A 16,285-nucleotide genomic window follows, 5' to 3' on the forward strand; every position below is an offset into this window, starting at 1 on the left:
GACGTCATCCACCATCACCATTTTACTGTTTTTGCTGTTTTATTTTTATTTTTTTTGACCATCTAGGATTATGTTAGGGTCATTGAGACATCTTTAGTGTTTTGGGTTGTAATTCTCCAGTACATTGGTCATGTTATTTTCTGCTTGATATTTCACATGTGTGTGTTGTTTTTACTTGCGCAGCAGTTATTTTCTCCGACTAGTTTAGTTATTGCTGAGGACAACAATTTTCTAAATCTGAAAATTGGTCACATACGCGTTATCTGAGGTATCACATACAAAGGAACAACAGAGAGGTTCAATAGAAAATTAGAGAATTCGTGTCTACTTCAGGGGAGTAATTTTAACCTTTCCAGTTTATTTTCATTTTTTTTAGTAGTCAAATTTTTGTTTTTAGTTTTATTTTCTATTAGAATTAGTAATAATTGATATGTGAAAGCATGTTCAGATTTAGATATGCTACTCAGTCAATTTCTTGGTTGAAAATAAGGAAGCTTGCATGATATAGATTATTGTCATGACATTGCATAGAGCATGAATAGAGATTATGATTGCTCGTTTGTTTGATTCCTATGTTAATAATGGATAATGATGCCTGGAATGAAATTAGGAAGAGTCTAATTTGATACCACAACTGGTGAGGTTTGTGCCTATACAATTAAATTTTTTTAGAGAGTCCTCACTGCAGTAGTACTCTAGAACTTGATCTAATTCTCTCCAATGCATGTGTTGATTGAAGTGATAAAGGCATTTTATTCTATTAGCTTATGGCCAAATAGCCATCTGAAAAATCATCCATTGATAGCCCTGTTGAGCCTGAGACCGTTTTTGTTCGATTATCGGAGTAAACTGTTTAAACCACTTATTTCAGAATTTACCTTGATTGAGATTGAAATGTCAATAATCAAAAATTAAAAAGGTAATTGAGGTGAGCTCCACTAGAAGTCAAGCAGTTGAAAAAGGAAAAGAAAAGAATAGTCCTCAAATGAATTCAAAAAGGAAAAGAAAAGAATAGTCCTGAAATGAATTCAAAGAGGAAAGAAAGATAAATAGAAAATTTGAAAAGCAATGATGAAGAAAAAGGTGAGAAAAATGATGAATCATGAATTCAAGTAAGTAGTGGAGCTGAAACCTGAATTGAGATATGATTGGGTCTTAATGAAAATAGGTATTTCAATCTCAATGATTATTCAGCCACTTTCCAAATAATCCTAACCTTAAGCTAAACTAAGTTATAACCTTGAGAAACCCTTTTGATCAATCATGCATGTTTTGATGTTCCTCATCTTCAAGAACTTGAGAATAAGGTCAAGCTTATGGTAGTGCAACGACTGTGATGGAATGAGTGATGATGAATACCCCAAACACTAAGTGATGAGTGAATATTATGCCTTTGTGAGGGGTAGTCAAGTTAGACTCTGATATTTGAATGAAGTTGAAAAGCATCGTTTTATGTTTTGACTTGGAAATCATTCATGCTTAGTATAGTAATCTTTATGATTGTCTGTTCAATGTTATGCTTGATTAATTGAACCTTGCTTCCCATGTTTTAATCCTGTTTATTGCTGAGGACAACAACATCTAAATCTGGGAATTGTTTGATATGCGTCCATCATATGATGCTGTCCAAGCTAAAAGAAGCAAGGAATTAATCATAAATGGTTGAAAAATGGTCATAAATGTTATAAATGCTGATTATTCCTTCTCAATCATTCTCTCACTCAAATTCTATATTTTGACAGCATGAAGCATCAAAAAGAAGAAAAAAAAGAGAAGTTGAAGTTCTCCAGCCAGCGCGTTTTGCGCGGAGCATGGAGCAAATCGCGTCATTTAGACCATTTTCTTTTGTATCTTCGCCCGATTTGCACGGTGAGTGGCGCAAATCGCGTCATTTTGCAGTTTGCTTCCTGTTTCTCCGTGCAAATTGCATGGCTGCTGGTTCAAATTGCGTGAGCGATACTTTTTATTTTTAATCTGATGCAGATTACACAAAAAGGGGCCCAATTGGAGGGCAATTGGAAGGAGGTTTTCCAAAACCTAATAAAACGATCAGAAACAGAGGAAGGAGGCACCTTTTGACGACAAGGAAAGAAAGATAACAAAGAGAGTGAGAATTCTTGGGAGCTTCTTGGAGTTTCAAAGATTCGCACGATCAAGACTGAAGATCCTCATCTTCTTTTTCTTCTTTAGGTTCTAAAATTTATTTTCTTTTATATTGATTTTGTCAGACATGAATATGTGTGGCTAGTTTCTACTATTGTGGTAAGGGTCACAACCCTTGATGTGAACCACTTGTAGTTTGGTTAAATTTTATGTTTAATTATTCCAATTGCATTTATTTTATCTTGTTCTTCATCTCATAATTCTTCTAGAACCGATCACTCTATTAGGATTGCGAGGGTTAGGGTTTTCAATAGGGATATTGAGATTCTAGTTCCTGACAAATGGTAAAATAAATGTTCATGTATGCACTAGGGATAAGCTATCTGAATCGCAAACGTGAAAGATTCACTGATTTAAAGGCTTAACTTGAAAAGGAATTTCTAAGGGATTATGATTCTAATAGAGTTAATAAGGTTAAAGTCATTAAGGAATTAGGGCTTAACCAATTAAATAAAAGATAGTGAATTGTTTGATCAATTGCATAATTGAATGTAAACGTTAATCCAAGTTACGAGGTGGGGATCATAAAGGTGTTGGAGTCTTTTTACCGCAATATTTTCTCAATTATTTTCTCAATCTATAATCTTTTGTTCTTGAGTTTCTAAAAGAACCTTTGAATTATTTACATTTTCTTGAGTTGTTCTCATTATTTCACAAACCACAATTGTCCTTAAACCATTTTTATTAATCCAACAAGAGAGAAATAGTTATAATAAATTCGGTGCCTCAATCCTCGTACGTGGAGACGATACTTTACTCATCATTTTATTACTTGGTACGATCGGTACACTTGCCGAATGTGCAACAATCCACCTTTACATGATTATAATTCTCTGACTAGACAAATCCTTATGTCAAGTGACTTCACATCGGATTAACTTTATATGCGCATTTGGTAATCATCTTTTAGGTACTGTTAAGAAAATATTTTTTAAGAAACATTTAATATCCTCGTTAAATTGCATTAATTATTTTAAAAAATTATTGCTTTTTTATTAATTTTTAAAAATATCTTCGGTTAGTTTATTTCTTTTGAACCCTATTTCATATTATGTCTTGACAGTGGTTTCCCTTTGTGTTGAATAGTTTAATTAACATTTTTTAATTGTATTTCTCACTGATTCACTTATGTTTGATAATTTAGTTAATGTATTTTAATTGTGAATGATCTTGCTATGAGTGAGGGCCATTATCCACCATTGCTTCTACTGGGTTGCTAGGAAAGAATTTATTATTTAAGATTGAGGTGAAGATTCACCAACAAGCCCGATTTGATAGGACATTTTATGTTAAGAGAGCTTGTGAGGATAAGAACATTTTTAGCATATTTCAACTGGATGGAGTACATTTTACTCCCATTAAAGTTGGGTTTGATTTGCTAAAACATAAGTAATATAGAAATAAATATATTTTCTTTGATCGTTTAACTGATATAATTTAAATAAAAAATAATTCAAGGAATGATATAAAACCTAAATTTTTGTTACTCAGGTTACAAGATCTTATCTATAACTTGAAAAGAGAAAAAGACCAATACCACAAATTATCTCAACTTTATTGTGTGCAAAACAATGCACAATGTAAATGATATTATAATAAATTGTGTTGTTATATTTATGGATATCACAAAATTTCTAATAATGTGAATTGGTCAACTAACACAACACTCAACCACTTGTATTATAATGTTTTGTTAGTAATACCTCTGATATTGTTACTTGTCTTGGATTTGTCTATATTTTTAAGAATATTGAGTGGGTTGTTTTCCTACTCATAAAGATTAGAACATATTGAAAACACGTGCCATTGCTTGAATTCATAATCAACCCTATTTCCAATAGGAGCGGTTGACAAGGAATACCATGTCAAAAGGACTTTTTTGCCACCGTTCTTAACCATATTACCAGTTTACCATATACATCACCAATGAAAAGAAAAATACTAAATTATTATCACTCGCCATGCTAATAAGACTTACAATTGTTTGAGGGAAAACAAAACCATTTGATATATGGAAATATTTATAGGAAAATGATTAGGTTAGACACAATCAATGTGGATCCCATCACTTTTAGAAAGGAAAAAAGAAATAAAGTGATAGGATCTACATTGGTTATATCCATAACATGAGCTAAGTATTTTCCTATAATATGACATAATTATTTTTCTATATATATTTAAAAGTTTTAAATGCATATGTCCTTTTAGTCTTTTTCTTTAAATAACTAATAACTTATTGTATTAATGTTTTAAGGTAACTTAGAATTATTTCATACCAATAGTAATTAAAGAATATTAAATATTCTGACTTACTTAAAAAAGCAAGTCTTAAATTTTTTTTGTTTTTAATACATTAAATATTTTACTTTGTATTAAAAAAATTATTATGGATTCATTAACCACTGTTCTAATAGCACTGGTTAACAAATTTCTTATTTTTTTGAATATTAATCATGAACAAAAAAATACATGCTTAACTAAATTTAAGATTTTATTAGTTCGAATTCAATCTTAAATAAGCACTTATAAAATAAATTAATTCGTTTAAATGTACTACCATAACGTAGGGGATACATTCACCACCACAGACATAAAAAAAATATTTTCTTCTTATTTAATGAAAATAAAAATGGAATGTTAATAAATAAGAATCAATTTAACTTATATAATAAAAATCAAAACGGAATGTTAATTGTTAACCAATAAAAACTGATTTAACTATTAAAATTACATGTTCGATCCTTTCAATATCTTTTTTAGAGAGGTTTAAAAATTTAATTCTAGGACTCGTCCTAAATCGAACTAATCACGAAGTAATGAATCGATTGGAAACTAAATAAAAAACTATTAAGATTAAATAATTTAACTTATATATAACAGATAATATTTCTCTACTACTGAAATAAAAAAAGAATGAGGTCGATCAATTTATGGGTTTTTTTCTCTTTATAATTTCTCTCTTTCATTTTCTCTCACAGAAAAATGTTTTCTGTCTCATATGAACATAAATACAGAAATCATTTCCCGATATAAATATTGCTGTAACTTCTCATTAAGACTAATAGGATGTCTTGACTTTAAAATAAAAAACCATTCCCATAAGAAAAGCAGACTGTTGAGTGTTGCATAAGTAGAATACAAGTGTCCTAGGGGGAAGAGGTGCATGATGAGGTTATTTAATATAATACATGCAATGGTATATTATAATATGAAAAATAAATAAATAATTGGTGGTTTTGTGTATTGTATTGTAATGAATGCGCATTATTATTTTGGCTACTTTCCCCCTTTGTCCCATTATGCCTCACATGACACAGACCAAAGAGAAGAAATAGCAAAACGGTGTGTTTAATAAACACTTTTCTTTTTATCCATTTGAAGACGCACCTTTCTAAACAAAAACAAATAAAAAAACGAAAAAAAAAAGAAAATATCCCCTGTTCCTCCTAAACGCTGTTCTTTTACAGCAACATCATCATCATCTATCTCTCTTGCGAAGAATCTAGGGTTTTGGAATAGTGAATCTTTACCACCTAAGGTTCTGTCTATTTCTTCGTGCTTCAACTACTTCCTTTCTTTTAATTAACATCTCTCTCTCTCTCTCTCTCTCTCTCTATATATATATATGTGTGTGTGTGTGTGTGTGTGTGTGTGTGTGTCAGTGTATGCATGCATGAAATTTTCTTGTTTTTCGTTCATGGGGTATTGATACCCTTTAAAAATCCTTGTTTTGTGTATACGAATTTGGAAATAATATGATATGGGGTGTATTCATTTCGTGTTTTGGTGGTGATGATGATCGTGGCCTGAGTAACTGAGGGCAAAGTTCGAGTCTTTTTCCCCTGTTTGGTCAATGGGAACGATGACTGGGAACAAATATTAGTTTGACCAGTGAAGCAAGCTTCGTTGTTATGTATTATTGTATTTCTTTTGTTAGAGGACTTCATTTCTGTTCTGATAAATGTTTTTTTTTTTTTTTTTTATTATCAGAAAAAATAAAAATAAAATAAAAGTCTTATTCTCTGTGATGCCTGATGAGGGGATTGAATTCTGCACATACTACTGGTGTGGTTAGAGTCTTTGGTATACAATGTTTGACTACCTTGGTATTTTCAAGAGCACGCTTAGCTATGGTTTTTTCTTCTTTTTTTGTTTTTTGATTTTTGGTGCTGAAATAGTTTTGGGATTTTTTTTCATTTATTTACTCTTTTGGATATTATGATTTTCTTTTTTCTAATTTTCATCTTATATTGTCTGTATTCAATTGGCATATGCGTGCACGGGATTGTTCTTGATATTTTTGAGTGGCTATCTGAGTTATGTATTTGTATGATTTGTGATTACTTGAAATGGTTGTTGTGCACCAAAGGTGGGCAGATATGCCTAACATCTTATTCAGAGCTCTAATTCAGTATGATGTCAATGCTTTCACATTTCCTTCTAATAGTTACTATGAATTCAAAGAAAATGGCATTATTATCATTTAACTTTGTGTTTATTGGCATGTGGGTTCAGCATAATTGAATTTTTGCATAATACTCCTGCAAATTCATGTAAAGTGTTCAATTAAATACCTTTTGTCACTACTCACTGTATTATTTGATTGGAGCTATTGTTGCTTTAATTGCACTAGTTTACTTTTCTCGTGTAATCTAGTAATACTAATAAGTTATATTTCTCATTAATGCTGATCCAACAATTTTGGGTGCAGTTTAGGAGACAATGTCATATTTCTAATTTCCATTACCAAAGAAGGGGCAAAGTAATCTTCCAGTAGTATGGCAACTGAGAGTCCAATTAGAATCTCAGAAGCTGGGGGTAAATGGCCCTCTCTTAAGGAAGCTGCAACTTTTGGTTCACCATCTCATGACATGGTGACAGAGGATTTGGGTATACTTTTGAAGGGCCATAGGTTCCACGGCATTGGAAAGGATGTGGCACCCAATCGCAGTGGCAGTGCACCTCCCAGCATGGAAGGCTCATTTCTGGCCATTGAAAACCTATTACCCCAACATAACAGCACCCAGAATGCAAGCTTGGCAACTCTAAGCAGGGCTATGCAAAAATGTGATTCTGAAGAACAATTACGAGCTGATCCAGCTTACTTGGCATATTACAGTTCCAATGTCAACCTAAACCCTAGACTTCCTCCCCCGCTAACCTCCTGGGAAAATCGCCATCTAGGACGTCATATTGGTAGTTTTAGCAATAATTGGGGATTGTCTTCTGCAGATGATAGCAGTAAAAGTTCTTTACATTTTCCACAAGGAACTCTTTCAACACACAAGGAGGAGTCTGAAGATGATTCACCCCAACAGCCATATGATAACGAAATAGTTAAGACAAGTGGAATATGGCGTAGATCAGATGTAGCTTCATTGTCATCTCAGCACAAAAATGTGGTTGATTTAATTCAGGTGATTATTGTGATATAAACATCTAAATTTTGTGAAATCCATTCAGTTTTCTGCATATAAAATATTGTCTCCATTCCCTTTCTTATGTTTTGTTACATTTGAGTAGTATATTTATCATTTTTTTTTCACCATTTATTTTCTCTAGCTTATTTTTGCTGTTTGCTTGCTGCAATGGGTAGTAATCCCATTTTTTTTTAAGTTATTAAGTATTTGACTCTTTATTTTATTTTTTCAAACTTTCAGGAAGATTTTCCTCGCACCATGTCACCTGTATATAATAAGTCTCTTTCTGTAAGTCATGGAGTCGTGGATAAAGCACTTGACTTAGAAGCCGGTCCTAGTTCTTCTCATGACCCCCCTGTTACTACAGTAGAGGCTGCTGAACCTACTATAGGTGCCAATGATCTAAGGGTATCATCAAGTTTTGATACCCACACCCCTGTTGCGAGCTCATCATCTCTTGAATCCACAGGCAGCGTGGGTTTTAGTGATTTAGATGTTACAACTATTGAGTCTCAACTAAAGGCTCTTAATGTATCTAATCTGCCAAATTCAGCAAGCCTGAGTTACGAAGAAAAATGGACGACCAGCTACCAGAACAATTTGATGCAACGCCAGGTATTCCAGCAACAAAATGATCCATGTGAAGTTCCTAGTGCCAATTCTCTAGATGTAAATTCTGTGTACATTGGTAGGGAACAGTTTCCTCATAATTCCAGCAAGTCCTCTGATGTCCAGCCTCTACTGCAGTCATCTGGGTTTACACCTCCCCTATATGCCACTGCAGCTTATATGACCTCAACAAATCCATTTTACACTAATTTTCAGGCCTCAGGCATGTATACTCCACAATATGTTGGTGGGTACACTTTAAATCCGACAGCTATTCCTCCATATATTACTGCATACCCTCCTCATGGTGCTGTACCATTTGTTGTTGATGGGGCTACTAGTTCCAGTTATACTCCGCTAACACCAGGGGTTTCGACTGGAGGAAGTATTTCGAATCGAGCTGAAATGGTACATGCAAACAAGTTCCCTGGGCAATTTGGATTTCCTCTGCAGCCTTCTTTTGGTGATCCTATGTACATGCAGTATCATCAGCAACCTTTTGTGGAGGGATATGGTATTTCTAGTCATTTTGATCCATTGGCACCTAGAGCAAGTGGTGGTAGCCTAATTAGTCCCCTTGATTCACAAAAAAGGCCCAGCAGCGGTGCTTATTTGGATGATAAAAATTTGCACGATCAGAGAACTGGTGCTAATATGAACTCAAGAAGAGGTGGATTATTGATCCCTAATTATTTTGGACAAATGCCAAACATGGGGGGATTTGTAATGCAGTATCCAAGTTCACCACTTCCTAGTCCCGTTTCGTCAGGATACCCAGAAGGAAGTCCTGGCCTTCCAGGAGTTAGGAACGAAATAAAACTTTCCCCAGCTTCTGGTAGAAATGGAGGCATATTTTCTGGATGGCAAGGTCAGAGATCCTTTGACAGTGCTCATGACCCCAAGATTGTTAGTTTTCTTGAAGAGTTAAAATCTGGCAAAGGTCGCAGATTTGAGCTATCTGATATTATTGGACATATTGTTGAATTTAGGCAAGTAGTCTTTTCAGTTCTCTTTCCACCTATCTAATTGATCGATTTCTTGGCTTTGGAAATGAAATTGACTATGTTTTTAACTCCAGTGCTGACCAGCATGGGAGTCGATTTATACAACAGAAGTTGGAAAATTGTGGTGTTGAAGAGAAGGCGTTGGTGTTCAAAGAGGTTCTTCCACATGCTTCTAAATTAATGACTGATGTATTTGGTAACTATGTAATACAGAAGGTGTGTTTTTAAAGTGATGTATATTTTATTTAACTAAGAGTAACCTTTGGCTGTCTGAAATCTGTTCTGGTCTAATTTGTCCAATTCTCCTATGCTTAGTTTTTTGAGCATGGAAGCCCGGAGCAGAGGAGGGAACTGGCAAGTCGACTGGCTGGTCAGATACTACCTTTAAGTTTGCAGATGTATGGCTGTCGTGTAATCCAAAAGGTATATAATTCATGTACTACATTTATTTCGCTGGCATGCGTGACAGGTCACAGCTATTGCAATATATTTAAATGTTTTGAGTATTGATTTTAGTCCTATGACTTTGTTTCTGTCTTTGTGTCTTTGAGTCGTAACAATTTCCAATTGTGATTTATTAATGCTCTGCACTATCCAGATCCTAGTTAGGCATTGGCTAGAGCTTCAGGTTTTTGCAAATTGCATTCTTAAAATGGGTTGTCTAACCTGGTTTGCCTTTTGTTGCATCCACCAGCACCTGGTGGGAGGAGTTTATAAAATCTGGTTTGCATTTAGTTACCAGTACTTATCTTGTAAATTTACTTTTTCTTCCATAGCCAAGGTCAAATGTTATGGCAAAATCAGTGTGTTTAGATAGAGTCATAGACACCACGATTTGTATAATGCATGAAAGAGTTTGTGAAAGTAAATATGATGAGGCAATGTTGGTTTTTTAGAAATAGGAACATGAATTTAACTAATTTCACATGGTAGGGTGGCTTAACCACCTTTTATAAATGATAGTATCATAGCTTTCTCACAGTTATCATATTTATTTTATATCCGTGCAGGCACTTGAGGTTATTGAGCCTGAACAGAAAGCTCAGCTTGTTCGTGAGCTAGATGGAAATGTTATGAGATGTGTTCGTGACCAAAATGGGAATCATGTAATACAGAAGTGCATTGAATCTATTCTGACCAAAAAAATTGGCTTCATACTATCTGCATTTCACGGTCAAGTTGCTATTCTATCAATGCATCCTTATGGCTGTCGAGTCATACAGGTAAAGTTATTGCATTCCCTTTCCCTGAAAGAAATTTTTTTTTTTTTTTTTGGTCATGCATTTAGTCCTATGATAATGTTTCTTGTAGAGAGTTCTAGAGCACTGTACAGATGAGGTTCAATGTCAGTTTATTGTGGATGAAATTTTGGAGTCAGTTTGTGCTCTTGCTCAAGACCAGTATGGTAATTATGTTACCCAGGTTAGTTGCCGTCTCTCCTTCTATACCATAATTTTTTTATTAGCTTCAGGCACTTATGGTGCATAGTAGAAAGAAACTGTGACAAGTTGGAGGTAGTTATTTTCTGTTGACTTCTATGTCTTATAATTTTTAGATCGTATTCTCTTGTATACTATCACGCACAAGGAGTTCCCCGTTAGAAAAGATTTACTTTTAATTAATAAAAATCTTACTGTGGAGTGAAGATTCAGATTTATGGTAGATGTGGGTGCAGATGATGAGTGTATTGTTAGTCAGTGGAGTTAGACCATGTAATTGAGATCGAGATCATCCAATGGTTGGATGTAGGTGTTGAAATAGATTCTCCACCTGAAAAATTCCTGTGGTATTTTAAGTAACCGTCCAATAGATAATTATGTTCTACGTGAGGTGACATATGATGAGTTTGAGCTTTGATAGAATACATTTTGGAATATGAATTTGTGGGATGACCTTTGTATCAATACTCCAAAATGGACTCAGTTATTTTTTGTAGTTTATGTAGATAATACCTATAGTTATCAAACAGTTTATATAAAGCAAATTTCACATTGAGGTTTTCTTGTTTTTCTTCAAAGATTGTGATAGAACATCAAACATGAATGCAGAAGAATTAATATAGCCAAAAGGTGTATGTGCATGAGAAGAGAAGAACTCTTGCTGCCTAATCTAGTATGACTGAGTTAGTGGATAAGAAATAGTTATTTGTATGTTGGATGTGTCAGTTATTTAGAATGTGTCAGTGATCTATTTGTAATATAGTTAGTTATCTTTTAGTAGTGGGTAGTGGGTAATTGCATAGTGCAATTAGGGAGTTACCATCATTTAGATGGTGGATTCTGATAGAAAGGGCGGAATTGATAAGAAAGAAGTTCGGTCAAGGGACTGGGGCTTGGAGGACATCTCCATGCTAGGAGTATATACTCACTATTGTGTAATTTTCCTTGTTTTCTTACTGTGATGTACAGATCTTGACTCAGATAGGGAGTTTGTCCTATCAGATTGTTTTATTAACGTTTAACATTCAAATTCTCTATAGTCATTGCTGTCTTGTATGATACCTTTTATGCAATTTCTTACTGCATTTGGAAATTTGTTCATGCATATAAATTTCAGTAATGATACTTAAAGTCACACGCTCTGTTGCGAGACATTAGATAACATCATGGACCCATCGTTGAAAATTTTTCTGCATGGTACAGATTGAGTACATACGTCACATAGTATGCAAAACTACCATTTTCCTAAATTTATAGGCAAAGCATTGTATACTATTCAAACTGCAAATGACATTGCTTTTGGTCAAGATCATAAATTGATATATTTTATGCATGCTATAATAATTTCAAGTGACAATGGTTGTCTATGCGAGTTCACTACATAATATGTGAGATAGGGAAGTATGGAAGATCCATGAGTTAATAGAAATATGCAAAGGTCTTTCCAGACAAATGCATTCAAATGTAATTTAAACAGAATTTTTCTGTGTGTATAAATCGTTTGTCCATGTCATGAAGATTGAACAAAGTTTTATCTTAGCTGTCTAGGGGTGTTTGAGGTTCTCTCCCCCTTTCCTAGGCATTTTAATGTGAGAATACTTGTATATTTGTAATCTATTTATGATTCATAATGTCTTTTTTTTCCCCAATGGCTTTATAGTGCATATTACTAATTTACTATGCTTGAATTGATTTAGATTAATTCTGAGGTTCACATGGCTAATGTTAATTGTTAACTACCTTGGACTCTGGATATTGTTCTGGTTTGCTGCTCTATCATGTCTATTTTGTTTAATTTCTTAAGCTGTAGTGCTTTCCTTGTGTCATCACAGCATGTGCTGGAGAGAGGAAAGCCTCAGGAAAGGAGCCAAATTATCAGCAAGCTGTCAGGACATATTGTTCAATTCAGCCAGCATAAGTTTGCTTCGAATGTTGTGGAGAAATGTTTGGAGTATGGTGATGCCACTGAACGGGATTTGTTAATTTCAGAGATTATTGAGCATGATGAACAAAATGATAATTTGTTGGTAAGTTAAAACTTAGCCAGACTAAATACATGCCATTTGTTCTTGAGAATTTCCAGTTGTTCCACACAAGAAAAAAACTCTTCATTCTTTGGCTTCATTGGTGTTGATGGAGATTTTCTATAAGCCTTAAAATATGTTTTAATAATAAATTTAGTAGGATTGAGAAGAATGTTTAATACTTCTAAGGTCTTTCTTGGAGGTCGAAAGTTACATTTTCTTGGAGTAAAATGTTCATATGTTGTTGTACGTAAGGAATTGCATTTCTCGAACTCCGGCAGAAGAAAATTTGCTATCTGTCTAGTTATCTGTAGTAGTTGTCATATTAGAGTTTTGCTTCTTATTTTATTTTATTGATAGAAGATATTACAGGCATAAACAAATGCAAAGGAACGGGGATGTCAAAATCATTCCCATGGTTTAACTGAATCTTATATCCAGGGTTTCTGCAATTTAACTTGTAATATATTTGTGTCATGAATTTATTATTTTTCGCAATAGGTATACTTTTTTGTTTTCCTTCAAACAAGATATTAAAGATTCGTACTAAATCTAAAAGGTGATTGGTCTATAACACTGCCCTCACTCTTTAAGGTCAGCACATACGTCGAGCTGAAATGTTAGAATTGACGTGCCTAAGGTCTAATTTCAAGGTTCAGAGGCTTTGATACCAGATTTATAAGACAAAACCAACTTCACCCAAAATCTGGGAGCTGAAAATTGTCTCTTAATCTTGAACTATTGTCTGTTTTTCTCTAACCTTATTCCCTGCAAAAACCGTGGTTATCTCCTTGTACAGAAGAAATACCTCAGCCACATAGTGTGCTCAGGTTAAAATATTAAACTTTATTATCTAGTACATATTTCAATTTCCACTTGATTAATTCAGTCTTACTCCTAGATGCTTTGAATTGGATTATTTTATTTCTGTTGTGATGCATACAATTTGGGGTATGTACTCTTGCTTACTAGATCGAATTTTGATTTTGGCTGTAGACAATGATGAAAGACCAATTTGCAAATTATGTTATCCAGAAGGTTATTGATATCTGTTCTGAAAGTCAGCGAGCAATCTTGCTTTCTCACATAAGAGTTCATGCTCATGCTTTGAAGAAATACACTTACGGAAAACACATTGTGGCTCGGTTGGAACAACAATTTGGAGGTGTGTATTCCTAGTACTTTTGTTGACAATACAGAAATCCTGGTACTCTTAGATAAAGCACATTTGAATTCTCGTGATATAATTGGGTAGGTGAGGTGTTCCTGCTAAAATATTCTTCTTGTTATAGAGAAAATGAATCAAAGCCTCGTCTTCTCATGTTATGCTAACTATACCTATACCATATAATCAGTGGTATGGATAAAAGAGTTAACCACCTTAGAAAGAGTTAAGAACGGTGGGGAGACTTAGGGTCTTAATTCTTTCTTGCTGTTTAAAGGTTGTCAATCTACCTTTCAACTGAATGAGATTATGCTGGTATTGATATAGTGGCAGAAGTTGCAGTGATCTTCACAAGTTGAAGTAGAGTCAAAGAAAATCAGAAGATTCTTTGCCCAACTTGTGATTTTGAGCATGATTATCTTCACAATTTGAAGTTGAGTCGTTTTGAGGAATTGAATTAAAATTAAAGACCTTTATCCCAGCCCCATTCTACCCTTACCCATTATACCTTCTACCCAAGTGTCTTCGACTTTTTCTGGTATATATTATAGAGTTTGATTAAGTTGTGGTATAAAAGAATTTCTAATCTTGGTTGAAGTTCAGATAATATAGTACAAGCCCTAATGAGCTTTTGGGCTAAATCTGTTACACTGATGTAAACAGAAATACATATTGAAAGCCTTTTCAGGGACGACTGACCGTTAAATTTCTCTCTATTGCCAAAATCTAGCATTCATAGCATTATGAGAAAAACCACTTGGGGTTTTTATTTTCTTCAACTTAAAAGACAATGGCAAGATCAAGAAGATATGTTGCTAAGTGAATATCTTAAGATCTAATCACTGGCAAGAAAGAACGGAGGGAATTTCGAAAGAAAGCTAACACTTTGTTTGGTACAACAAAAATATGAAAAAATACTTCCTATTAAACCCCGACTAGCGAGGGTAGGGGTGAAGACTATCCATGTACACAACCTTTATCCATACATTTTGCAAAGAGGCTGTTTTCTGGATTCGAACACGTGACCTTTCAGTCACAAAAGAGAAGCTTTATCACTGCTTTAGGCTTGCCCTCTTTACAAAAATGAAAAATAAAATAAAAATAATGATGTGGAAAATAAAATGTTCATTGTTACTCTTGTTTGCAAATCATTTTCAACCTGTTCACTATTTCCCACCTTCTCAGCAAACCACACCTTAAATGTCCGTACAGAACAATTAAGTTTCCTGTCTTGACATATTACCTTTCTCTTTTTGGATAAATTATGGGAAGGAATTTTTTCATGGAAGCTAATATAATCAGACAAATTTAGCAAACAAGCCATTACTTGGTGTGTCTGAACACATCAACCGTCTCCCCAAGAAAAATAAGATAAAATAAAAGAAGAATGCTGAATGGAGCTAGAGAATCAAACAGCTGGTACCTGGATCATGATGACTTACTATCCTATACTTGTTTTCTTCTTATCCTATGCTTGATTTTTGCTTGCAGATAATCAAACACCTGGATCATGATGAGATATACATAAGAAACACATGGGTCTCCAACAGTACTGCTGTGGCATGCAAACCCTGCAGCTTCAACACATGTTCAATTGCTGATCGCAGGAAATAGCTGAGACATTGATCTTTGGGCCTGCTAATGAATGAACAGTTGACTTTCATATCTACGACTTGATAGCTTCCACGTTGATGGCTTCAGGAGACATTAGTATATACATCTATATTCTGAAACTTTATATGTAATTATGTCATTCAAAATGATTGGTTCGGAATGTTGTTGTTTGAGTAATAATTATTTGGAAGAAAATCCTTCCTGATGTAAACTGTACTGGATCCTGGATCTTCCCTGCTTAGTGTGTGGTTGGTTTTCTTAGGGATATTGGCAGTCAAAGATTCTTGAACTTAATTAGAGTCCTTGTCTCCTGAACACCTGCTCCCTGGTCCTTGTGCTTGAATGTTTTAATTGAGAATGATTAAAGTAAATGGTTGGATTTTTTTTAAACCCCTTTACTCCATTTGTGTAGGATATAGTTACCTGATAGCAGAGATAAGAGGATTTTGATTTTTATTCATGCTTACTGCTGATAGAAGGGAAAAACTAAGGGTAGAGACTAGAGAGTGAAAGTTAATGTAAATGCGCGTAGTGCCACCAATTCATATGTATTGTTTCTTGCATGCTTTCATTTTTTTTTTTTATCATTTCCTACATGGTTGATCATGCTCGTGTCATTGTTATCAAATTCAATGTGGATTGCGGCTGGTCGACTCTGAATGCCATAGTGCTATAGCAGGTTTAGTCAGCTTTTCTAAACGTGATAAACGTATTATGCAGCATAGTATATTGATGTGTGTTATAAAATAATTTAAATTGATATAGACTGAATTAAATTAAAATAATTAACAAACATAAATTATATTTAATTTATTAACACTCCTAAATTAAATTACATTATTCAACG

The 16,285-nt window shown here is 34.0% G+C and overlaps 1 protein-coding gene across 2 annotated transcripts; it reads left to right on the forward strand.

The window, feature by feature from the left end:
- Nucleotides 1–5,570: 5,570 nt before the first annotated feature.
- LOC133300336 (pumilio homolog 6, chloroplastic-like) lies at nt 5,571–15,788 on the forward strand. Of its 2 annotated transcripts, XM_061499856.1 has the most exons (10): nt 5,571–5,701; nt 6,875–7,580; nt 7,824–9,181; nt 9,271–9,412; nt 9,512–9,619; nt 10,207–10,419; nt 10,508–10,618; nt 12,468–12,662; nt 13,656–13,824; nt 15,316–15,788. In XM_061499856.1, the coding sequence occupies exons 2-10, from the start codon at nt 6,942–6,944 to the stop codon at nt 15,336–15,338; spliced, it is 2,958 nt and encodes a 985-aa protein (XP_061355840.1). In that variant the 5' UTR covers nt 5,571–5,701; nt 6,875–6,941; the 3' UTR covers nt 15,339–15,788. The 2 variants fall into 2 exon arrangements, with proteins under 2 accessions (XP_061355840.1, XP_061355841.1); XM_061499857.1 differs by lacking the exons at nt 13,656–13,824; nt 15,316–15,788 and adding an exon at nt 13,032–13,549.
- The last annotated feature ends 497 nt before the right edge of the window (nt 15,789–16,285 follow it).

Source organism: Gastrolobium bilobum, unplaced genomic scaffold (assembly GCF_033153095.1).
Source record: "Gastrolobium bilobum isolate Gb01-03AN ecotype WA unplaced genomic scaffold, APGP_CSIRO_Gbil_v1 utg12113, whole genome shotgun sequence".
In the NCBI taxonomy this organism is placed as follows: Eukaryota; Viridiplantae; Streptophyta; class Magnoliopsida; order Fabales; family Fabaceae; genus Gastrolobium; species Gastrolobium bilobum.